The sequence below is a fragment of the Pangasianodon hypophthalmus genome, chromosome 19, assembly GCF_027358585.1.
Source record: "Pangasianodon hypophthalmus isolate fPanHyp1 chromosome 19, fPanHyp1.pri, whole genome shotgun sequence".
Classification (NCBI taxonomy): Eukaryota; Metazoa; Chordata; class Actinopteri; order Siluriformes; family Pangasiidae; genus Pangasianodon; species Pangasianodon hypophthalmus.
In genome coordinates, this window is record NC_069728.1 from 13,815,505 (window position 1) to 13,842,366 (window position 26,862).

At 39.3% G+C, this 26,862-nt stretch overlaps 1 protein-coding gene across 4 annotated transcripts; it reads right to left on the reverse strand.

Annotated features, from left to right (window-relative positions):
• On the reverse strand, positions 1 to 24,181 carry hmbox1b (homeobox containing 1 b). Of its 4 annotated transcripts, XM_053242098.1 has the most exons (11): positions 23,988 to 24,181; positions 21,121 to 21,272; positions 16,143 to 16,634; positions 13,124 to 13,209; positions 12,608 to 12,718; positions 10,896 to 11,049; positions 7,450 to 7,532; positions 7,076 to 7,171; positions 5,256 to 5,365; positions 3,697 to 3,780; positions 1 to 3,600 (listed from the first exon to the last, which is right to left on the reverse strand). In XM_053242098.1, exons 3-11 carry the CDS (start codon positions 16,631 to 16,633, stop codon positions 3,457 to 3,459), a joined length of 1,359 nt encoding a protein of 452 aa, XP_053098073.1. In that variant the 5' UTR covers position 16,634; positions 21,121 to 21,272; positions 23,988 to 24,181; the 3' UTR covers positions 1 to 3,456. The 4 variants fall into 4 exon arrangements, with proteins under 4 accessions (XP_053098073.1, XP_026778427.1, XP_026778426.1 ...); XM_026922626.3 differs by lacking the exon at positions 21,121 to 21,272 and having other exon boundaries at positions 5,256 to 5,347; XM_026922625.3 differs by lacking the exon at positions 21,121 to 21,272 and having other exon boundaries at positions 5,256 to 5,350.
• Between the last annotated feature and the right edge of the window lie 2,681 nt (positions 24,182 to 26,862).

Sequence of the window (26,862 nt, forward strand, 5' to 3'; positions counted from 1 at the left end):
ATTGGTATCTAGCTAACCAAGGTTTCTAATCTCACTAATTCAAATAAAAAACATTGTAGGTAGTATCCAACCAATATTTGAATAAAAAGTATATTAGCAAAATCATATGATAAAGCTTACTACTTAGCTTACTACTTTCTGTCATTCACTGCTAACTTTCCTGCTTCCAAGCCCTGATTTGCATTAAAATAGGTTTATTTAATGAATCTATAAAGCAATTGAGGAGTAATAACATGCTAGCTAGGATTAAACTCATTTTGAGTGAAGAGTTTATGATTCTCTGCTTCTGGAAAAAACATTTCAGTAACAAAAACTCCTTTGTGTGTAGCTCAGTGAAGGTGGTTACATGCGAGTAACCAGGAGGTTGCAAGTTCAAATTTCAGGACTGCCAGAGAGCTAGCTTCTGAATCCTGAGCCTCAACTGCTCAGTTAACATGCCATGAGGATAAATCAAAATATTTTTTCCAACAGCATCTTCAAGAAACAGTGCTTTAGCTTTCGGTTACTGACTGCTCGCGTGGCTTCAAGAACTGCTTTTACTTTCAACAGGGGGTGCTCTGTTTTCTGTTTCAAAATATGCTTGAAAATATCTGACACACAGAGAGACTGCTCTTTAAAAAAATAACAAATTTAAAAAAAAAAAAAAAAAGATATACGACATAAAAGAAGAAGAAGAACCCTTGATTAGTTAATTCTGCATTTCATAAATATCACTCAGCTTTTTTACACTGGGAAAGAGAAAGGACAAATCATAAAATCATATTGAATATAACGAGGTTTATATTTTAGATTTTTTTTTTTTTTATTATTATTGAGTAAAATAGCTACATATTGGAAAGTGTACCGAGCCTGCGTTAGTTAACAGCAGACTAGGCATGTGCCGATACTGATTTAATGTGTGATGTATCGATCCGATACTGAGTATCAGTATTGATTTCAATACTGCCCTGAAACACTGGATCGGAATTGTAAATGCGAAAACGGACATAAACTTTACAACATAAACGTTTTTAAGCACACCGCTGTCGTGACTGTGAGGTTTTATAAAATGATGCTTGCAGAGAGGCGCTCGGTTACTATGAGGATGTTAGTATCAGGTATCAGCTCTGATACCCAAGAGGTCCTATATCAGTATTGTTTGAAAATAGTAAAAGTGGGAACAGAGAGTTGCTAATACAAGCCACATGCTGAAGAAGGGAACAACGATGAGCGAACTTTAAACTAGGAATGCACCTGCCTTTGGAAGTAAGCACAACCGTGCAGGAAGCATTGTCCTTCGTCATTTGCACACTAGTCTACTGACATGAAGCTCAGTCAAATATTTGATTTTTATGATATTAATTAATACACTATATTTTATTTTCTCTGGCATACAGCTTCGTCCAATTTCTTTTGGCAAACTAAAATGATGCTGCAGCAGATTGCAATGATTTCTGGGCAGATTCTGCTCCTGAAGTCCAGATTTTCTATTAAACTTCACTTAAACTAATACAGTAATGGAATGGCCTTTAAAATGGAGTCCAAGGGAAAGTCAGTGAGAGTATGTTAAAAAGAGTATAGACACAGAACTCTTGGCCCATGAACAGAATTATGGGATTTCCTTCAGAGAGGTGGTCGGGGGGGGAACGAACCACTACCTATCTCACCAATGGAACCCAGATAATAATAGTTTAAAACATCGAGACTAAGAGAATTTTAACCAACCGTCTAACCGATTATCGGCACATGCCTACAGCAGAAGTCCTGAAGTGGCAGAACAGAAACATATTAGCTTTCCTGTACACTGCAAAACTGTTACAAAATCAAATGGCATCAAGAAAGGATGATGCACTGGCCAGACTATGAGGTTTAGGGTTAAGATAAGAGCACTCAGTCTTCTCTCTTTTTCTCTCTCTTTCTCTCTCTCTCTCTCTCTCTAATCTCAGATTTACTGCTGTCATTGCACGAGAACTTACAAGTGTTTAGGCCATGACTGAGGTTTAGCTTATTACTCAGGAATCTCTGGATATGAACATAGAAAAAGAAAATAAATACTAAAAAACAAGAAAGGATTTTCTCCAATCCACTTTGGGTGAAGCTGGACATTTAACAAATAAAATTAGAAACACCATTACTGTATTTTCTGGACTGGAGGTCACTCTGGAGCACAAGATGGCTCCCCTATACCTTTGGGTGCCAGTTTGAGGTATACCTGTCGAGCCCCTAACAAACTGTCAACTTGTCATGCAAGTGAACCAGACAATACTATCTGATGCACGCTTACCATTTTCAGTGATGTAGTTCATAAAATGCAATTTAACCAGAGCTTTGCAACTTTTCCTAGTTTCTCAGATATAATAGAACAGAATTCTGTATGAGTAATAAAAATAACAGTCAAGGTTAATGCAAAAAAATAAAATCCTTTTTGTTCTACTAGGAACTGTCTCTGTAATGGGAAACCCTCTGCTGCAAGGTTCTTTAAGCGTTCTAAAGAAAAACATACACCTTATAGTCCAGAAAATATGGTAATTTTGTGTTTAGAGGCTTTCAGCTGACCATCGCTTTATAGTCCAAGGGACTCTTAAGTTTCCATCCTTTGGCATTTATAAAACCACATTTTATTAGTTTCACTTTTGCTCATTTATATTTCAGTTCACCTCTTCCCATGACCAAAAAAAAAAAAAAAAAAAAAAAAAGTACGTAAAAATCTGATTGATGTTTGAACCGTGAACTAAAATCGATTCTAAAATAATAAAAAGTAATAGTAATAATAATAATAATAATAATAATAATAATAATAAAACCAAGCCAACTTTAAGAGGGAATAAAAGTGTTCAAGCGCCTAAATACACAGAGCTGTCAGTCAATGCAGAAGTCTTACGTCTGGTACACATCCACGAGGCTGTGCAGCACACACGCTTTTCCATTCCACCTAAAAAGCTTCACACACTCTCACACACCGACGTCAAATGTCCGCAAAAAATTCCTGCACATCGGCGGAAAAGACAACGCCACTTCCAGGAAGCACCGATGAGGGACGAAACGCAAAAAGCACGACACACTCCTGGAGCGGAATGAGGTAAAGGTTGGGGTCAGGTTAAAGGAAGGGCCAGAGGTGGCGGCCCCACACTGTGGAAGATTCCAGAAAACATGAGGACCTTCGTGTGTTTTTGTTTTGTTTTTTTTAAACACAGTCCCAGGCTGAGGAACAGAACCTGGACTAGATGGCCATTTTCAGATACAGTGTAATGAGAGGATGCAGAGGAAGAGATTGACCCACGTCTGAGCAGCATGGAGTCATCACGAGAGTCGACCTCTGCACTGGAAACAAAACAGCACACATCCATTTCTCCACACACACGCACACACACACACGCACACGCACGCGCACGCACGCGCACGCACACACACACACACACACACACACACACACACACACACACACACACACACACAGCTCCATCCAGCAGGCCCTCCTCAGTCATCGTCCAGCGCCTCTGTTTTGATATCGCTGGCCACGCCCCCTGGGCGAGACAGGGCCAAAATGCTGTGATTGACAGCTGCCATCTCCACAGCGAGGGAGATGGGATCTTGATGGTCTGCATGGTTAGTGCTGTCATCCTGCCCAAAAAAAAAAACCCCACACATGAAGCCATGGAGAATCTGAAACAGTTTCTGAAACAGATGTATAGCTGTAGTGCATCATTCATTCTTTACCTGGGTTGGCGATGTTGGCTCAAGCCTGTAGAACCCAAACGGCCGGGCCAACTGTCTCTTCTCAAAGTAGGGCAAATCACAACCCTGTGAGTACATGAGAGGGAAAGAACCATTTGCTACATTAGCAATAAAAATAAAACAAAAAAAAAATTCATTAAGAACATCTCCAATATACCATGTTTAAAAGGGGTGTAATGATGCATCATGACATGATGCATCGTGATGCAAAATTGTGAAAATGTGCACCGTAAGAATAGGCAACTCACATCCTGGATATTAGCATTCTATCAATTATGCCTCTAATGCAATCGCACTGTTTGAACACCAGAGGTCCCAATCTGTGCAACCCATAGGTATATAGTTAAAATATATAGCTGGCTGGTCACATGATCACATTCTCTTGTGAAGGCTGCAGAGATCAGCATTTTAGCCGACTTTGGAGCTCTATTTCCGGTTAAAGTGAAGTCTCAGACGCTGCTACAGACCTCAGTATGCTTCAGTCGATCTCTTCCCCCGGGTCAGTTTATTCAATCAAATTTTTGGGAGAAAACATCCATCCATGGCTGGGAATCCAAAAGGGCAAATTTGTCCATGCTCTCTGGGTGGGAGGGATGGCACACTCTCTCGCCTGTCAATCACACCAACACTGGCAATCATGGGTGTCTGTGAGCTCATGTATGAGGAAGAGGGCAGGTAGTGCTTAGGGGGTGTTCCAAAGTGTTTTGTTTCTCTAATACCACAGCATGTACAAACAATTTTTTACTTAGTAAAGAACAACTCATTGTACTTTTTAATTCGTTTATAGTTACATTTAAAGTTGTGGAACATCCACAATTAATTCCTTGTATCACTTACATTCTAACAATTATAAACACTTTTTCCCCTCACTAGCCTCTCTGCAAAAAAGCAACAGGTTGTGTTATTGAAAGCTGTTTAGACTTTACCAAACTAGCAAAGTTTGAATTGAAATAAAAAAGATAATGTGATAAATCAATGCGCAAACATCAGTTAAACTCGCTAATCACACTGATCTGAGAACTGTGTGGGTGTGGTCTAATATTGTAATGAGCACATTTGATTGGCATGCTTTGACCCGAGACAACCGGCCTGCTAGTGGGATTTTTTTTACCCCTGCATGTACCAACCAACAGAATTATCGTTTGCATTCAGTCAGTACCATTCAAGCGAAAACAAATAAGATAAGCCGCACCCACTTTACACGCAAAGTCCATAAAGACATTGCATTACTTCATCTTCAGTATGCACTTTATCCTAGCCAGGTTTATAGTGATTCCAGAGGCTATCCTGGGAACACTGGACGTGAAGCGGGAATACACTTAGGATGGGATGCCAGTCCCATCGCAGTGCACCACGCACATTCACACACACACCTAGGGGCAATTTAGAGTCAACAATCCACCTACCAGGATATTTTGGGAGGTGGGAGGAAACCAGAGAATATAGAATAAACCCACATGTTCATGGGGAAAACACTGAAGGCATCTCAAAACCACCAATTATTCAGATATAGCTATATATATCTATAGCTGATCCCTCACCTGCTCGGTGTAGTCGTTGCCGTCGATGTCGTCACTGTTGGAGTGGCCGCCAGGGCTCTGCACATCGATTCCATGACTCTCCAGGATTGTGGCTTCTTGGAAAAAAGACCCTGCCATGACACATCTGAAGCTACTTAAAAACCCACTAAGCGACTGGCACACGAGACCAAACATGCATTCATCTATGATCTGTACACCTGCCCTCCTGCGTTTGTAACACACCCTTGTTGACTTCCCTCTCAAACCTTGGAAGTAGACAAACCCTATGTTACACAAGTGTCCACTAGGGGTGCATGACCACTAATTTTGAACTAGTCAACCAGTAATAAACAAAAATATACTCAACTAATCGTCTTTTTCATAGTCAAAGCAAAAACTGTTTCAGGACTTCACTACTTTTTGTGCAGCAAAGAACTGCATTATCAGTCATACATAGATTACAAATTAAATTTCCAGCTTCAATGTTTTTTAGGCTATGCGGTTAATGACTGAAGTAAATAAATTGACGCAGTAAATGTGCAAAATAAATCTGTGTATCACTATTTTAGGATGTACTAAATGTTAAAATGCATTTGTCTACAGAGATACCAAGTCTATTTCTCAGGCAAACATTACTTGAACTAAAAAAAAAAAAAAAAGAAAGAAGAAAAAAAAAAGAAAATGGCCCTTAACATGGGAACAGGGACACAAAGAGGAAAATGGTGATGGGATGTCAGTGAGGGTGTGTTAGAAATAGCACTGGAACACAGGGCTGAGCTGTTTTGAATAAAGCTCGTTGATGTTTTTGAACACTAACAAATTTGTTAGTTATGTTGTTTTCTTTGCAGGAATGCCATGTTTGATTTTTTTTCTCTGCAATGCCATTACTGATTCAGTAGCATTTTAGACATACTTTATAGTATCAAATGCATACACACTGAATAGATAATTCTATCAACCCTGCCTTCTGCTGTCCTGCTTGCAGTCTAAATAAATGAATAAGTAAGAATAAGTGATCTCAAATTAATATTGCACAAACTGAGCTGAAAGACCTCGTCATCTACCCTGTTTGCCCCTGGCTGTTTCATGCATCTTGAATCAGGATTCAGATTTGAACCACATGGATTTAAATTTGTAGTCAAATGCGTCCTCAGTTTGCCAGATTGAAATCCTACTGCTGTATTGTGGGTAGTACACAAATTAGCTCACAACACTGACAACCGACTTCCTGTGTTGTTCCTTTTTTCCAGGTGCTCTATGCAAAGATCATTGTTGCTGTGGGGATTTCCCAGGAACTTTGAAGTTAAGATCAGGAACATGTTGCTTTATGGAAGCAATACTTTGCCAGCCGTCAAAAGAGAAAGAAAACACGGTGTAAGGCTCACCACTGCTGTATCTCTGTCGACTGGCCTAATAACAAGAGGTTATATTGGGGCAGACCAAAGCCTTTTGGTGTAAAGTTCACAATGCTTCTTAGTAGACAGTGAGGAAATGCCTGAAGGGTGAATTGTTGCAACAGTGAGGTTACTCTAGTCAGATAACATTCTGGCTATTAAATATCAACAACAGTATGATAAATTCAGAATCTAGCAAAAGGGTATGGGGTCATGGACCACATCCGGTATTATGTTTTGTAGTAAAAATTCATTCATTTTCAAATACCTCCTGAAGTGGTCTGAACAACTGGATTTAAATCAGTGTTAAATGTGCCTTGGTTGCATTTATACCTGTAGTTTATATACATTTTCCTAGTCCAGATATAATCTTCAAAATGCATGAAATGACCAAGTGTAAACCAGATCAGTGACTGTTCCAGAAAAGAAACAGAGGTAACACTTTACCAATATTGGCCCTCCTCTTGATCTCTTTGCGACGGTTAGCAAACCAGTTGTAGACCTTCAAGGATGTTACTCGCTCAAAATCAGACAGCTTTTTCCCTGCAAAGACCAAAACATCAGCTAAATCTCATGCTTATGATTTCTAATTAGCTCATTGACATTCTGACACAAATCCAGTTGCCTACATGTACAAGATATTTAAAATAACCCAGATATCTGAAGAGTGTGCAGACATTTTGTTCATGGTGAGTGATCACCATGGACTCGATTAAGCTCTGCCACAAATGATGCAAATCCTCCCAAGTGTGGCCACAATGCTAAATAGAGTCTAACATTTACATAATATTTATATATGTGTTTGTACAGTATTTGCCTACCTGGCTTTTGTATGACAGCATTGCAAGCGTTGGCAATCTCCTCTCTTTTGGCTTCATCAGGATACTGGTTGTCATTGAAGTAGCTGTGAAGGGGGAAAATAAAGCTTTTACATTTTTTACTCCTACAGTTATAGAATATGTACATCCTGTTAGATGTGAATCAGTACAAAAAAAAATCCACTGCATGAAATGTGTCCAACCCAGTAAATGTTTTCAGTAGACTACAACTTCTTAGAAAAGAAACTTCAGAAAAGAAAAAGTTGTACAGCCTAATGGTTGTTTAACTGGTAAGGGGCAAACTGTGGTATGGGTTCTTCAACATAACCGTCAGGGTGGATACTAACTCCATATACAATCAGGTCCATAAGCATTTGGAAAGTGACAATTTATCATTTTCCTCTGTACACCACCACAATGGATTTGAAACGAAGCAATCAAGATGTGATTGAAGTGTAGACTTACAGCTTTAATTCAAGAGATTTAACAAGCATATTGAATTAACTGTTTAGGAAACTAACAATAATAAATATAAGGGTTATTTTTAATACTTGGATGCAAATCCTTTGCAGTCAATGACTGCCTGAAGTCTGGAACCCATGGACATCGCCAAATGCTGACTTTCCTCCCTTGAGATGCTTTGCCAGACCTTTACTGCAGCTGCCGTCAGCTGCTGCATGTTTGTTTGCCTTCAGTTTTGTCTTCAGTAAGTGAAAAGCAAACTCAATTGTGTTGAGGTCCGGTAACTGACTTGGCCATTTAAGAACATTCCATTTCTCTGCGTTAAGAAGCTCTTGGGTTACTTTCACGGTATGTTTGTGGTCATTATCCATCTGTGCTGTGAAGCGCCGTCCTAGGATGTACATTTATCAATCCTCTGTAGCGGAAATTTAAAAAAAAGACTGAATCTGAGCAGAACTACTTCTATCAGCAGTCACATCATCAATAAACACCAGTGACCTAATTCCACTGGCAGCCATACATGCCCATGCCATAACACTGTCTCCACATGTTTGACAGATGATGTGGTATACTTTGGATGAGCCCTTCCAATGGCTTCCAAATTAAATGGCTGTAATTCCTAAACAGTTCATGCAGTATTTTTGTTAAACTCCTTGAATTAACGCTGAACGTCTACACTTCAACCGCATGTTGATTGCTTCATTTCAAATCCATTGTGGTGGTGTAAAGAGGCAAAACGACGAAAATTATGTCACTGTCTAAATACTTATGGACTCGACCATATACAGTGAGGTCAATAAGTATTTGATCACCCTGTGATTTTGCAAGTTCTCTTACTTAGAAATCATGGAGGGGTCTACAATTTTCAGCATAGGTGCATTTCCACTGTGAGAGACAGAATCTAAAAATAAAAATCCGGAAATCACATTGTATGATTTTTTAACAATTTATTTGTGAATTACTGTGTCAAATAAGTATTTGATCACTTGCTTATCAGCCAGATTTCTGACCATCAAAGACCTGTTATTTTGCTTTTAAATAGTCCAGCTACACTCTGCTCATGATTCTAAATTAGTAGCACCTGTTTGAGGTCGTTAGCTGTCATAAAGACACCTGTGCACCCCAAAATCAGCCAAAGTCTAAGTAGCAACATGGGCAAAACCAAAGAGCTGTCAAAAGACACAAGAGACAAAATTGTAGACCTTCGCAAAGCTGGAAAGGGCTACGGGGCAATTGCCAAGCAGCTTGGTGAAAAAAGAACAACTGTTGGAGCAATTGTGAGAAAATGGAAGAGGCTAATGATGACTGTCAATGTCCCTCGGACTGGGGCCCCACGGAAGATCTCTCCTCGTGGGGTATCAATGATGCTAAGAATGGTGAAGAATCAGCCCAGAACTACACGGGAGGAGCTGGGCAATGCCGTGAAGAGAGCTGGGACCATCGTTTCCAAGGCTACTATCAGTGATACACTAAGACGTCATGGTTTAAAATCTTGCATCGCACGGAAGGTTCCCCTGCTTAAGTCAGCCCATGTCCAGGCCCGTCTGAAGTTTGCCAGGGACCATCTGGATGATCCAGAGGAGTCATGGGAGAAAGTCCTGTGGTCAGATGAGACCAAAGTAGAACTTTTTGGTCTTAACTCCATTCGCCGTGTTTGGAGGAAGAAGAATGATGAGTATCATCCCAATAATACCATACCTACAGTGAAGCATGGGGCTGGAAACATCATGCTCTGGGAGTGTTTTTCTGCACAGGGGACATGACGATTGCACTGTATTAAGGAGAGGATGAATAGGGCCATGTATTATGACATATTGGGCAAAAACCTCCTTCCCTCAGTCAGAGCATTAAAGATGGGTCGTGGCTGGGTCTTCCAACATGACAATGACCCAAAGCCCACAGCCAGGAAAACCAAGGAGTGGCTCCGTAAGAAGCATATCAAGGTTCTGGAGTGGCCTAGCCAGTCTCCAGACCTAAATCCAATAGAAAATCTCTGGAGGGAGCTGAAACTCCGTGTTGCTCAGCGACAGCCCCGAAACCCGACAGATCTAGAGAAGATCTGTATGGAGGAGTGGGCCAAAATCCCTCCTGCAGTGTGTGCAAACCTGGTGAAGAACTACAGGAACCGTTTGACCTCTGTAATTGTTAACAAAGGCTTCTGTACCAAATATTAAAATTTTTGGACTCAAGTGATCAAATACTTATTTGACACAGTAATTCACAAATAAATTGTTAAAAAAAAAAAAATCATACAATGTGATTTCCGATTTTTATTTTTAGATTCTGTCTCTCACAGTGGAAATGCACCTATGCTGAAAATTGTAGACCCCTCCATGATTTCTAAGTAAGAGAACTTGCAAAATCACAGGGTGATCAAATACTTATTGACCTCACTGTAAATGTACATTTTAAAAACAACCACTAAGGCATACAGGCACTTGTTATTATAATATTTATAATAGAAAATTGCTTTTAATACTTCTGTATTTCTGTAGTTTCAGGTTGCTAGGTATTCTGTAATATTTGAATTGTTTATGTAACAGTGGTTCATGAAGATCTGTTTCCAGAACATTCACTAGTAAGTCTAAATTCAGTACAGACTCTACCTTACTGCTGCCTTATGTACTTACTTCACAGTTAAACATGTTCACTATGCTTGAGCCAATAGCTACTCATGCCAAAGATTAAACAAGGAAGTAACAAAAATGAAAATAAACAGAAAATAAAGCACAGATGACAAAAATTACCCACAACCAGCAAGGCAGAAACAACAGAAGTAACAAATGAGCCATTCCAAACGATAAACAAGCTGAAATGTTTGCATAGATGATAAAATGGCCATTCACAAACTTTTACCAAAGAACTTACACATTTTTACCAAATAATTCATTCTTATTATTTTCACCCTCATACACTCACGTCTAATCCTACACTCCTCCTCTCTGTGTCAATGGCATGTGTGTTCGCAGTCTCGCCATCACTCTTACCTCTCCATAACAGCGAGACACTCCTTCCTCCAGGTGAAGCGGCTGCCTCTGCGCAGACGGAAGCTGCCTGTGGCTGAACTTATTGGGGGTGGAGTCTGACGCCACTCAATTTCATCCAGGGTCATCGGGGCAGGACGCATGTTCAGAGTAGCACCTGAAAAAACACAGAAGATCGTTATTATTATTATTATTATTATTAAAAATATGTAAAAAAAAAAAAAACATTTTTAAAAAGTCAGAATTCAATACAATGTTATGAATATGTAGATCAATTTTACACAATGATTTTCAATATGTATGTGCATAAAAGTACAAGAACTTCATCTCTATCGTGTGAACTGTGTGTGTGAACTCCTTTTTGCAGGTGTGAATTGTTTACTGTAATTTGCTGTAGTGGTGACTGATCACTGTTCACCAGACGGGCTGGTTTGAGTATTTCAGAAACTGCTGATCTCCTGGAATTTTTACACACAACACTATTTGGAGTTTACACAGTATGGTGCAAAAAACAAAAATATCCAGTGAGTGGCATTTCTGCAGGTGGAAATGCCTTGTTGAGGAGAACAGCCAGACTGGTTCAAGTTGACAGAAACAGTAACTCAAACACACTTTACAACAGTGGTGAGCAGAAAAGCATCTCAGAAGGCACAGGACATCTAGGTGAGCCTGTGCCCATTGTTTCCTCAGATTCCTGTTCTTCGCAGACGAGAGTGAAACCCAGTGTGGTCTTCTCCTGTTGTAGCCCATCCCCCTAAAGATTCAGTGTGCTGTGCATTCCAAGATGCTTTTCTGCTCACCACAGTTGTAAGGAGCGATTATTTGAGTTACCATAGACGTCATGTCAGCTCGAACCAGTGTGACTACTCTCCTCTGACTGCAGAACTGCTGCTCTCTGGATGCTTTTTGGTATTTTGTGTGTACACTCTAGAGACAGTGCTCTGGGAAAGTGGCAAAATATGGTAGGATTGCAGTTGGTGTGCAATCCAGTGTAACTTTGTCAAATAGCTAGAAGGCAAAAATACCGGTGAACAGCAGAGCATGGCAATGCAATGTGTGGTGCGTGTATCCCTTCTGGTTTAATAAAATGGTTTAGAATGAGCTTTACCATCATGACATTAAACTGTCTACTATCGCGTGATGGTGAGCGGCCGATTAAATGGATCATACAAATGGATTTATACAAACATTGTCAGAAATGGTCTTGTGCCCAAGAGTAAATACAAAGTATTATTAAAATGTGTATCTCACTGTTAGTGCAGACTCTCTGCTTATTCTCATTTATTTTACTGTGTATAAAATCATATACTACTCCATAAAATAGTGCATATGAAATGGTAAACAAGCTAACCAGATGCTGTTTTGGGCACAAAGAGGCCACGTATATAGAAAAGAAGTCTCTGTGGTTAACACTTAGGAAGCAGATGGCTAATTCTAATCGGTATGTTACACCTGACATCAGCCCTACCAAATATAGTCCCACCAAAATCAAATGAGACTGAAATGCGCAGGAAAAAAAAAAAAGAGAAAGGGGCACAAAACCAAAATTCACAGTTGCTTACCTGAAAAAAGACATTGTTCTTTTTTTGCATTCAAACAGGAATTCATCACAGAAGTTATAGCTAACAGTAAGAAGCTACTTATGAAAATTAATTAACAGGGCCTAGACTGGCACATTTCAGAGGTCATACTGCACACACACAAGCACATCTAACCTGGAGTGGTCTTTTCCAGCTGGTACCAGCGATAGAAGGCTCTCTTCTTTTGCTCACTCAGATCGGATCCCTGCTGCAGGAGCCAGTGGGAGATCCGACTCTGACTGATTCCTGAGAGAGAGAGAGAGAGAGAGAGAGAGAGAGAGACAGGCAAATTATACAGGCATCTACTTTGAGCTGACAAAAATAACTAAAACAACAAAACAGCCTGAAGTCCACTATCTGATCCAGAAATGTTTGATTTGATTAGGTTTAAAAGTGAGGACCTCGTGAAGACCAGGAGGTTAAAATTGAGGACCTGATGAAGACCTCTAGGTTTAAATTGAAGACCTGATTAGGACCATTAGGTTAAAATTGAATTCTTAATGAAGAACAGTAGCTTATAAGTGAGGACCCGATGAAGACCAAGACCACTAGTTTAAAGGTTAAAATGAAGACCAGTAGGTTAAAAGTGAGGACCTGATGAGGACAACTGTGGTAAAAGTAAAGGTGCAAAGGAAGAACATGCCCACTAACCTGTGACCTGGGCCACCACTGCCTGAGAGATACGCCTGTTAGCCAGAAAAGCCTTGATCTCCTCTTTCACCAAACTGCTGTCCCTCCTAGACAGACAGACAGACAGACAGACAGACACACACACACACACACACACACACTTTTATGAGGCATGAGGAAAGCAATTTGTAAGCAGCTTTGTACCCCTGGCCACTTGGCAACAATAATAATCATAAGTGGGTCCACCATAGAAAGATGTTCCCTGATGTAACATAGCTACTGATTTAATTACACTTCCGAGTATTGAGGTTATTTCTTCTGTGTCTGGCTGTTTGTGCAAATGCTAGCATGTTGGTCATGGGTAGACAAATCATAAATCCATTAGCTAACCTTAATTCAATTATCCAGCCCAATGAGTATGTGAAAGCACCAATATGCTGTCCAGTCCCATGTTTCAGTTGTCCAGGACCCTAACTGACTAGGCCAAGAGATGTTAGCTAACAATGTCATATGTCAAGCTGGTTAATTAACAAATATATATATTACACACACACACATATTATATATATATATATATATATATATATATATATATATATATATTCTGCGTAGGAGACGACTTGGCTAAAGCAGTCATCCTTTTCTAAGAAAGTGTCTGAGGCAGCATGTTGTGTTTGCATAAACATTTGGCTACAAGCTGCAGTGTTTTCTCTCATATCAGACTCGAAAGATATTGTTCGAGTCTGGCCAGCATCTGATAATGAAAAGGTTTACATCATCTATGCTAGGGGTGTAATGCAATGACACTATCTGCATCTGTATCTGTTTATCCATATCCATATCATTTGTTGATTCTGCGCTTTAAAAAATTACAAAAATTTAAAAAAAAAATAAAAAAATAAAAAAATAAAGCAGCTGTGCTGCTGAGTGCTGTTAAGGGTTATGACATATTGACAATTGGCATGTGGATTTCTATACACTTACAGAAAGCCAAATTTTCACCAGCAAATTGAAGTTAAAAATTATAAAAATTTGATTCAGTTCTGACTGGTCATTTAGAATATAACATCCTTATATATAATGTTCTTATAACCTTAAAACATTCTTTCTTTCTTTCAAGGAGACAATCTTTCATTGTACTGAAGAAGTGGGACCACCAAGCATGTGGCACCTCCTCGTATTTAATCATTCACAGGTTTGGAAAATAATACCATCCCAGTCTGCCAATAATTTCACCATGCAAATAATCAAATCAAACATAAATGCTAGGTAACTCCATGCTAAACTTTATGTAAAATGTCCAAAGCATTCTGTATGAAACTCGTCTGAACTGGATTAAGGCTGAATTAGGAAGGATTTATCTAGCTGTTTCTCTCAGACTTGACCTGAAACTCAAGTTACACATTTTACGCTTTACTCTTTTTTTTCCAACTTTAACACAGTGTCACTGTGGGACCAACCACACCCACTATCAGCACACACACACTGATGGTCCAATGTGGTGAACTGTGTACATTTCGTTTTCAGCTGAACTATTCTGTACCAGTTCAGAAAAAGGTCCAGCAGCATGTTTGTATATGAGACAGCACAAATACAGCTGTGCTAATACTTTACACAAAGGATGTTATTGGTGTGAGCTGCATCATTTAAACTAATTTATGTTTCTCTCACAGCGATGCTGCTCCCTATTTGTTTATTCTTTAACAGAAACAAAATGTAGATAATAGTTCAGTCTGTACTCTTGGCTTTTAAAGTGATTTCAGACATCAGTCAGTATGTATTTTCCTGTTTGACAAAAGCTCTGTTGTACAGACCAAAAAAAAAAAATTTGGAACAGACAATAAAACCTTCGTTATGCCATATGTCTCAGTCTGGCTTATTACTCAGCTTGGCAAGAAACCCTAGACCTGGTTTAACCAGTATTTTGGCGGGAAATATATTAAAAATTCCCACACTGATCCAAGCCTGAACTTGTGTTATATTATGTTGAAGGTGCTTCTCTTCTCATCTTCTGATGAACCTCCTAAGGTTAAATGTCTTCATGATATAAAATCAAGTCCGGTCGTGTTACTATTACAGTTCATCAATCCCAGTGAATCCCAGAACTCTGCATATGGGCTGGCACCCGATACTGAGAAGATACTAAACTTATAAAGTTATACAACTTTTTTTTATTATGGGAGTGAGAATACGCACCTTTAACACTTTAATGTAGACTTAGAAACAACTCATTTTAACAATAATAGCTGTATACCTTACCTGAACAACACTCTTAAAGGCTAAGTAACTTTTCTTCAGCATTCCTTCAGACTGCTAACTAGATAGCCAAACACTAAACTTCTATTCTTTACAATATCTAGTCAGATTAGCTCATTTTAACCTCACTAATTAAATCTAGTATCTAAGTTTACAGTTAATAATGCTGCAAATGAGTTAAGTTTAAAACTCATTTGCAGCATTAATAAAATCAGTAGTCATGAAAGCTTGTTAGCAAGATAGCTAACATCAGCTAAACTACCAGACTGTGTAATTAAAACTAATAGACAAGGTTTCTAGCAAGCTAGCTAAGTGTCAGTAGTTACATTGTGCTCTGTACTACTATTGTTTATCAGATAAAAAAAAAGGTTGCTAAGTCAGCTAGGAAGTTGCCTAAGAGCCATGTTATTGTGCAGTTATAACCAGTATATTATTACTGTAGGAACCATTAAGGGATGGGAGAGGAGCAGTTTTTCCTTAGAGGTGACTGGGTTGTTTTTTAGCTACCAATACACACCATGACAAGATGTAAAGTACTGAACCAAAACTGTGTAAACAAAATGCTTAAAAAAATGCTACAGGTGGGTGCAATTTTATCATGGTCACTCGAAGTACAAACAGGCTAAGTGAGTAAGAAGGAAGTCACTTCAATCTGATTTACCGAACTACAATGGGGAAGAATATAGAAATCTCAAAACTGATATTCATGCTTTTTTTTATGAATTATGGTAAGAAGCTAATCATGGAAATAATTTGACAGGAAACAGTTATTCTGATCACCGACCTCATCAGGTCCTCCACCTTGTCATCAACATCCATCTCTTCCTCTGTTCCATCAAACCCATATGGTCTCACCGCCACGGCCGCTGCCGCGTTTCCTGCCGGATAACGGGGTGGAGACAGTTTCCCATTGGCTGTCCCATTTTGCGTCACAGCAACCAGTGAGACGGGTGGTGAGGTGGCGTAGCTGTTGCTTGGTGACGGAGAGAGGAACTGAGTCTGCGTAGCGGTGGTGGCAGTAGAGATAGCCATGTGGGAGGTGGAGCTTTCATTTGTGCCATGTGAGGGGGCAGGGTCAGATACAGAGGGAGCAGGGCCACAGGAGGAGGAGGCGGAGCCACGGCGCCCAAACTTGTCTCCATGCTCTCGGTCGAGACGCTCCAGTGTGTCCAGTGCGTGGACTATCTCGGGCTTGGTCATGCCGCTCCGCCGCAGCCGCTGCAGCAGATCGATCTGCTCGATGGTGAAGCGCGGCTCGTCTGTGTACTGGGACATCCTGGTGGAAGAAGAAAAAGAACAAAGACATTTCTATGAGACAGGAATATTTACCACAATGCTTCTGGGTAGTAGGTTTAGGGGCAAGGATTTAGACGTCAGGGTTTGGGATGATGAAGCATAGATCATGTGTGTCCTGAGATATTTTTCTGGAAGGTCCTTTTTGACTTTAACCAGGTTAATTTTTACCCACTTTACATCTGGGAGAAGTTTAGCTTTCAAGGTTAGGCATCAGAGCTTAGAGGTTGAGCGGTGAAATGAAGCTTGTCTTCACATTTGGGTCCTGAACTTGAAATGTGAAAATTAAAAAAAGTTGTGAGCAGAAAACAAATGTTGAGCAGAAACCTTTACCCACAATCCATCCGGGTAAAGGTTATGGTTTATTATGGTACAGGGTTGGAATGCTGAAGCACGGCATATCTGTGTACTCTGGTATCCATGTAACCAGGCATAGTACAGGTAAACATGTAGTATATTTTTTCCATTATATAGTGCGTTCTTTATCATGAATGAAAATGTGTCATGGTAAGATTATAAACAGTGATGGAAACAATGGCATGAAATGAGAAAAAGTGTTGCAATTTAGGATCATGTCAAGTACACTGAAATGAAGCTACGCCTCAAAATGGCTGACATTCCTCACAGCAGAACGTCTCTGCAGCACGTCCTGACAATAAAAGGGAAAATCCTTTTTATACGTGACCTAATTCCTGCCGTCTGGAAACATTCTTCCTTCATTAATATGGCTCATTGTGACTTATCACTTCTGCTGTTGCCATGGAAACCCTTCAGCTCTGAGATGTAATTTTCTCAGATGGTCTGTAACGTGATTTACTTGTGGCACATTGAGCCATTTTTGATCATTTGGTCCAAACCAATAACACACAAAGTGGAAACAAGATATGCAGCATTTATAACTTTGTGACACTTTTTAAATGATTTGTCACATTTCCAGCTGTATGATATGAACATGTTGAGCTATATAAAATACCTCATTGTACTGCATATGCTACATAGTGTGATATCAGTGCCCCACTGGTGAAGGCTTGGTGTTCATTGTTAAAACCACCTGCATTATTTGGACCAAACCGATTGGCATGTGTTTGCTTGTATGAATATCGATCAAGCACAAGGCTCATAAGATACCAACACACAACTCACCTTGTGTGCATTATATACAAATAATCTGGTGGGTTGAGTCTCACCATCTCAGTTTTTCGAGTTGATCAACCTCTGGCTGGAAACTGCAGAAAAACTGGCTCTTTCATTTTCTTTGTGATTGATATAGTGATTGTTAGTATTCCAAATTTTTGCACATTTTTTCTTAAACTTTGTAATAACCCATAAAGCTAATCAAACAAACTCTGTCTAGTTCACACAGCTCACTTTACGTTTGGTGTACATTCATGTTCAAGGTTCTTGTGGTGTAGATATAATGTTGAGATACAGAAAAGCATCGTTGTTCACAACATATTGTGCATGTCCATTCTCTATTGATTTGTTTCACACATAAAGGAGGTGTGGAGCTATTTTAGGACGTTTTGCCCATATGATGAAGAGTGTAGATGTCAAGTGTTGGATACATTTTCTTCACTGATTTCAGCAGGCACTTGGTCTTGGAAATAACACACACAACCAAACTTTTGCAGTAAAGGTTACATCCAATAAACTCATTATCACTATCATTATGTCAGTATATTAATGAAGTGTTAATGTATAAAATACTACCAAGCCATAAAACATAATCTAACCATAAATATATGGCATTTTAATGTTTAATAAGAAGTTTATTTGCCTGTCTCAAAGCTCAGAATCATTTTTGTTCATTTTAACACCCTTATGTTTGAAATATAACCCTTACAACATGTGTACAGTTGCAACTGTGTATGTAGAGCATATTTTATTTAATTAAAAACCATTACACCACTAATCCTGCAGTATTCTTATTAAAGCAGAAGTTTTAAAAGAAGAGCTTTTATTTAATCTGTGCCATTTTGGCAACTACACTTTCTCTATTGTTAAGGCCCAACCACTGGCGTGTGCGCATAGATAAATCTTGGTCCAGCTTTTATCTGTGAAACTGGCTGTATAGGAGGCTACATGCATGCTGGGTCTGCATTCACATGGAGGGAGTGAGACAGTACACTGTACAGGTACAGCTAGGCACTCTGTTGGGAGTGATACCGGGAAATTCCTATGAATGCGTGCATACAATTTCATTAATCCCTCTTTATGTACACCTGCCTATTCATGCAGTTATTCCATCAGCCAATCATCTGTCATAAAAGCATGCAGATACAGGTCAAGAGCTTCAGTAATGTACATATCAAACAGCACAATGGGGAAAAAATGTGCTATTATTGTCTTTGACCTTGGCATGTTTGTTGCTGCCAGACAGGCTGGTCTGAGTCTTTCAGAAACTGCTGATCTGGGAATTTCACACACACAAGTCTCTAGAATTTACCCAGAGTGGTGCCAAAAACATCCAGCGAAGCAGCAGTTCTGTGGATTGGAAAACACCTTGTTGATGAGAGAAGTCAGAGGATGATGGCCCGACTAACAGGAAGGCCACGGTAACTCAAACATACCACTCTTTACAGCCATGGTGAGCAGAAAAGCATCTTGAACGCACAACAAGTCAAGGTCACAACAGGATACACTCCTGTCAGCCAAGAACAGGAATCTCAGGCTGCAGTGGGTAAAGGCTCATTCAAACTGAACAGACTGGAAAAACACTGCCTGGTCTGGTGAATCCACTATTTCCACTATGATACAATACTGTCGAGCTAACACCACCTTCTGACCAATCAGAACAGATCATGTGGTATAAGAAGTAATAAAAAGTCACCCAAAATCATTTCTATAAATACATGCTCAAATATTCACATGCCACATTAGCCTCATATCTCTAGTAACATCGACGATCAAACATGTCTTGGCTGATCCACTACACATGGGGTAAACGGAAACATACTGATTTTTCAGTTGCGTCATAACCCATAAGAGGTTAAGCAATTACTGTAATTTTGCTGCTACTGCTGCTACTCGGTTAGTTTATACCAGGATTATGCTCAAGCAGTGAGACTCTGTGCCCTCTATGTCAGCTGGTTACAATATAATCAGTTTTATGTTAATAGATGAACAAAGCAGTTTAATAGTGTACCAGTGAGAAAGGAGTAACGTGCCAAATTGAGCTCTCTGATTTGTGTTTGTTCTGTGGTGAGAGCTTCAGGTCCATTTTCCATCGGCTCGACCAGCCTGTGTACACAAGTTTAGAGTTAACCTACTCTACAAAACATACACCAGGATATGTAGTGGATTAGCCTAGACATAGTTGATGTCTAAGGTTTGCTTCGGTAGTTTTGCGCTGGACTACAAAACTATTATTAAGGAGTAAAACATATTGGGACAAGCTGTTATAGGAAAATAATCAGCGTTGCAGTGGTGGTATATGGCCTGACGCAAAGTTGATTATTTTCCAATAACAGCACAAGTGCTAAAACAATTTGCTAAGGATTACAATTCTGTATTAATTAAACATCACACTTTTATTAGTTTATAGTTACATACAATTGTAGCATGTCAGTGAAACAGCATTCTCTTTATTTTCCTCTTGTCTTTTTTTTTTTTTTAAGCTTACCATGTTACCGAGAAAACGCAAAGCCCTCCGTTCTGAAGACAGTCTGAAAACTTAAAGCTACAGCTTTACCTCTGACTGACACTGGAGACTCCTTCCAAAAATCCCCTCACAGTTAACATATCCTCATATCAATGATTACATGTTTTTTTTCCTTTTAGATCCATTTAGGTGAAGTGTTCGCCATACAAATCCCTGTGTACGTTGTTACTATAGAAACGATAAAGCATCAGAACAAGCAACGTGCCAAACGAAGTGTTTGTTTTATGACAAGAGTCTCCGTTCCATTTTCCATCGGCTCGGCCAGCCTGTGTACACGAGTTAAGCGTTAACCTACTTTACGGAACACCTACCAGAAAAAAAAACGAAATAAAATAAAACAGACGAACCGTGACTTTAAAGCACTAGGCCCATAAAAATAGGTCTTTATATTATTTCATTAAAAAAAAAAAAACACACACACAAAGATAGCAGTCTAGTAATAAACAGTACAAAATCTGCAGTTTTTCCATTAGGGAATGTTGGAGGAATGCATGAGAGATGCCTGTACCTAACTGGTTTCATTTAACACTTATTAAACACTTATGTAGGAAATGAAGGAAAATGTAATAAACATGCAGATTGTTCAATTTTCTTAAAATAGGCCACATCATGGGACAAGGGCACGAGAGAATGACTGTAAGTGCTAAAGAGATACATACAGAGCAAAGGAGCGAGAGAGACTGCCATAAAGCAGCACTTTTGACACGCTGCTGTAATCTGCAGCACAAACACAATCCTCCTGCAATTCATCACCAGGCTGACTGGCAGGTTGGCATAGTAAAGCATAGAAAATGAAAAGCAGGGTCACCGTGCAGGTTGCGTCACTTTCCTCAGGGCCGTAAAGCACAGGGAAGGCTAGGCTGCAGCAGTGACGCTGCAGGTGCTGGTTAGCAGCGAGAGAAGGGACGCGCACATGCACCAGCTGCTGCGTAACACAGTCTGGTCCACCGCTGCAAGGCACTGCACCAAAAAAAAAAAAAAATCATGTTTCCCTTAGACACTTTCTTCGAACATCTAACACTCCTACAGGGAGTCAAACATGGATGCTGATTATGCGCATTCTAAAAGATATGCAGCATTCTGATATGATCTGTGAAGTTTTTATAAAGTGTGAGGAATTGCACACATCCACTCCATCTTCTCTCATTTAAGGAAGGAAAAAAAAAAAAAAAAAAAACCCAGACGCACAATTTCTCTGCATTGCCATTATAATAATAAATGATTTGTGCAGGAACGTTTATGGCATTATGATCCAAAAAAGGTTGAATGCAAAAGGAATTTAGGTCACAGTGCAAAATAAAAACAGATGTTGTTTAATTACTCTCAGAAAACAGGTACAAAACTGTACTATTGCTTCACCATAGTGAAATAGACCCTAAAGTGCATGTGTTTTGTACCTTTGCTGTGTTTTTACAAGTGGAATTAAATCGAACTGTACCTTTAACACTGATCTAGGCACCATACCTAGACGCTATGGCACTTGAAAGGAGTTAAAAACACACTATATTAACTTTCCCCAGCAAAAAGATGCATCCTTGAGGGTCTCATGCCAGTGACAAGCAAAAGCAGAGTTTAGTTTTATTGCATCTACATTATTATTAACAGACAACCTTGAATGCATGATAACTGCAAATACACTGTTAATACAGTATTACTGGACTTTGAACACAGAATTATCACGAGTCCTCACTTTACAAAGTAAGCATTTAATCTGTGTACACCTGCTTGTGAGATCTTATGAGGACCACAGGGTCTAAGTTTTTCCCTATAAACTACTTCCTGTTTGAAGACGTTGACCGGTTACACAGTTTTTGCCAATTAAAATGTAACACAACATCATAGTCCAGATGTCAGAGATGAAAAAGCGCAGAAGGATGCATAGAAGCGCTCTCTAAAATCAATCTCTAAATGTGTTATATTGCGTGGGAGCATCATGACTGATCTCAGACGCTCCAGACGAACGTTTTTGTGCATTTGAATGAATCACGGCATTTACAGAAAGTATTTCAGCCCTGATTTAACCACAGACAAGAAGTTTTAATATTCTGCTCATTTGGTAGACACGTTTTACTGCAACATGTATAAGTGAAAACATAACTGCAATATGACATTTGGCCAAAGTGCAAATTACTGAAGTGATTTAAAGATAAGAATGCAAGACTGATTCAAGCTTAAATTCAATTAGACATTTTCTCTGATCTATTAATATCCTACACTGATGAAATTACGTAGTGATTAGCTGTATCACAACATACATGTAATGCATACAGAAGGTGCAATAGGTGATTTTTTTAATTTATTCGTTACTTGTACAGATAACCTGGAAGATATGTAGAACATGATATAGATTTAAAAAAAAACAACAACAACAGTGGATTAAGCTTTGCAAAAGTGTATTAAGTCGATGTGGAAAAGCAGGATGGAAAATTGACTTCTGGTCCAGAAAGCTTGTTTGTGTTTGGATGTGCCTCCTGTCAGTCATTTTACAGACACTCTATGGACTCTATAAGATTATGGGGGCGGGGCCTCATGAACATGGGCGGGACCATTGAAATGTCAAACCCACCTAACTGTTTCAGGACCTAATCTTGGGGGGAGAAAATAATAACAATAATAATAATAATAACTAATCTTTATGATGCAACTTTCAAGACTGTAGTATAAAATGTCCCAACAGTGATCTATACAACTATGCAAAAATAAATAAATTAATTAATTAAAAGTACTGAATGTCACGTGATACTGACAAACATAAGCCACAGTACAGGAGATCTCTAGGCCAGTGGACTGGGAATGAAAAAAATAACAAGATGCATATCCTAATTATTCCAGTCATGTAAATATAAGGCCTCAGGCTTACTGGGCTTGGCCTGCAAAAGCTCAATTGCAGCAAACCGCCCATTCTAAGCCAAAAATAACTCCACTCTCATGATCTTGTTGAAAATAAATAAAAGCTCAAGCCATCCCTCCATCCCTCCATGCACTCATCCATTCCCATCTGTACTAAGCCTGGGATATTTGGGTTCATTATTTCAGGATCCTTTTGCAAATACAATGCAAACACTTTAAAAGTCAGATCTACATTCCTTCTGGTGTGAATTCTGAACACCATCCTGACCTTTTGCAAAAATCCCAAGACTCTCCATGTCCCCCTGCTGCAAAAGACAGCTTAGCTCAGCATAATGCATGCAGGTTACACTTGCAAGATCATGAAAACCCAGCACAAGAACAACAATAACGTTAACCACCACCAATCCTGCACCCGCATAACATTTATGCCAGGATAAAGTGTTCTTTTTAATGAGGGTGGGTTTGCTTAAAAAGCTCATAAATGCATTTAATACATAAAGTTACCTCCAAATATCTGCAATAGCGAGCTAGCTTAGATAGCTTTCTTGCTCAACTTTGCGAAATCAGATGTTATCGCCGTTTTTCCCCTGCTAGCTCAGCTGCTAGCACACATAACTTTACTAGCTTGCTAAATATATTCGCTTTCATATCTACGTTTTAATCAGTGCAGGCTCTCTGGGCTTTTCTGGAATGCAGCTCAAGGAATTGCCGAGACTGTCTGCTATCGCCGGGATTTAGGGCCCGAAATATAAACCACATCAAGTCGCTAAGATAGCTGCTAACAGCAAGCTAATTCCTTTAGAAATAAAGAATGCAAAGCCTTACCTTTAGGCTACGTGTGAATATTGCAAACGTCCCAGCCCAGCAGAGCATTTAATGACTTCACCGAGTGCTGACGACAGACAAATCCAGTTTATTTTTCACATTTGAATATCCTGCATTTATTTTTCTGCAGCCCTGCCCCGGCCCTGCTCGCTCGGGTTCAATCAGAGAGGCGGACTGTCTCGCCTTTTGTCTGACTGACAACAGCGACGTTGCCATCAAAACCCGGAAGCTTTTAAACAGGAGCCTCATGGGAAATGTAGTTCGACAAGGGTGAAAACTGAGAGTTTTTTTTTTTTTTTTTTACTTTATTTTACATAGCAATTACGTATAATCCAGAGTGATTAAAAAGTTTCATCCATCCATCCATCCATCCATCCCACTCAGGGTCACAGGGAGCCTGGAGCCTATCCAGGGGACACAAGGCAGGGGACACCCTGGACAGGGTGCCAACCCATCGCAGGGAACAATCGTACACACCACACACCCATTCACACACTACGGACAATTTAGAGATGCCAATCAGCCTACAATGTATGTCTTTGGACTAGAGGAGGAAACCGATGTACCCAGAGGAAACCCCCAAAGCACAGGGAGAGCACACACACTCCGTGCACACAGGATAGAGGTGGGATTCGAACCCCCAGTGCTGGATGGGCAAGGCAAATGTGTTAACCACTAAGCCACTGTGCCCTCATTAAAAACTTTCATACAACAATATGAAAATAATCTATGCATGATATGAATGTAGGCTAATAGCAGAAGAGGTAAACATACCCAAATTCTTTACTCAAGGAATAGTGCAATTATTCATTATTATTTTCACAATTATTCATACTCTAGTAGAAGTTGAAGTACAACTTCAAATTCTCCTCAAGTTTAAAATTGAAAAGTTTAAAGGCTGGGGAAACGTGGGAAGACAATATCTACAGCTAACAAACAGCTTCATGCCTAATCTCTCCGATGTTAGCTGGCATGATAATTACTCTGACAGTACAAGCTAGCTGAATGTTTCTATCACAGACTTATGTGATAAATGCAGTGTACATAGCAACAGATAGATTACAGTGATGTGTATTATGTCTTATTCATACAGTCACATCTGTTAAAGTTTAGCTTCGTTAGGAATTTAGACCAACTCCTTGAAGCTGTCTGATACTAAAATGTCACCTTATGACTTTACAAAAAGGGTTATAGATAAAGAGCCAGGAAAGAGCTGGTCCCTTAACTTCAACAAAATGTTATAGTCCGAAGAATATTATGATTTATGGTATCACAAGGTGCAATGAAATCAAGCAACACAAGCAAAGACGTACAACCCTGGTCAGAGGCCAGTAATAGGTCATTTACTACTTTAACCAGTGCTGTTTCCAGTGATTTAGGCGATGAAGTCTAAATCCTAACTGAAAGATTTTATGTGTATGATTCCTATGCAGGTAGGAAATCAATAAAATTAGTTCAATCAGTTGGATTGGGGTAAAAGATTCCAATCACTCTACTGATAAAGTTATATTCAGTTATATGATGAAGTGTCTACATGGCCAGGAAGGAAATGAACTGACTAATGTTTTGGTATTGGTGCTTGACGGCTGTCTTATTTCTAGTTGACTTTGCTACTGTAATAAATAAGAATCATTTCAATCATCAAGCATTTAAAAATGTTTATTTTTTGTAGATAGAGCTTTGGTATAGAGCTTAATTTGAAGTTGATGGATTTACTTGGAACCCAAGCACCTTTCATTATAGCTATGATGATTAGCATCACTTTTACCCACTTTAATAAAATCACACACACACACACACACACACACACCTTCCCCCACCCCCATCCAAAGACACAAACATACACAACTCAATATATGATATATGGACTTTACAAAAAAAAAAAAGTTTTTTTTAATTTAGTAAAAGTGATTACACTGGCGCCATCTAGTGAGCAGATCCAGACATTTCTGCTGGAAAAAAAAGGAGTACAGAGATGTACAGCTAAAAGCATTCAGACAAATGAGAAGTAATTTGGAACAATATACTCTGCTCAGGTGAATCAAAAATAAGATTTTTTCCCAATAATTCAGCTTGTCATGTTTGGAGAAAAAGCTTTCCGCATATGATCCCAAGAACAACATTACCCACAGTGAAGGAGGTGCGAGCGTCATGATATGGAGCTGATGCTCTGCAAATGCTACTGGGACATTACACATCACTGAAGAAAACATGAATGGAACGATGCACCATGACATATTAGAGGAGAATTTAATTGCCAAGACAAGGACCCCAAACATACAGCCAGAATAACTCAAGAAGGCCTTGCATGGCCTAGCCAGTCTCCTGATTTGAATCCCACTGAAAATTTGTGGAGGATTCTGAAATTGCGAGTCCATCAGAGGGCCCTTCATAAGCTTGGGGAACTGAAAATGATTTGCCAAGGGGAACAGGACAAAATATAATACAATGCTGCAAAAAGCTGATTACTTTTTACCTAAGATGTCCCGAAGCTGTAATTTTGCAACAAAGTAATGTTGGTAATTTGTGTTGTCTGAATTTTTTTTTACCTGTTCTTTTAAAAAAACAGATTTTTCTTTATGGTTATTAATACATACTTCTTGTTCATATTTAAAAGAACAAAGTCAAAAGACATTATGTGTATTAATTTGAAGTGCACATATGCACTGGATGTATATCAAACGACAAAATCAGTAATGTCTGAATACTTATTTTCCTTCACTGCAAACTATTTATTTTAAACTTTACTGGACACGTCTCGCCAGACTGACGTTTATCAGCCAGTGTGCTGACAAAAACACATTCTCCATCACGCTTACGCACAATCACACGTTACACACTGCGATTCACTCAGCTGTGTGTGAATCAAGTCTCT

Bases quoted from the DNA above. Each gene is read 5' to 3' on its own strand.
- hmbox1b (XM_026922623.3), bottom strand. From the start codon at position 16,633: ATGTCCCAGTACACAGACGAGCCGCGCTTCACCATCGAGCAGATCGAT. The intron at 12,719-13,123 runs GTTAGTGGGCAT...TCTCTCTCTCAG, and splicing joins AGTGGTGGCCCAGGTCACAG to GAATCAGTCAGAGTCGGATC. The intron at 7,172-7,449 runs GTAGGCAAATAC...TGGTCTTTGCAG, and splicing joins TGCTGTCATACAAAAGCCAG to GGAAAAAGCTGTCTGATTTT.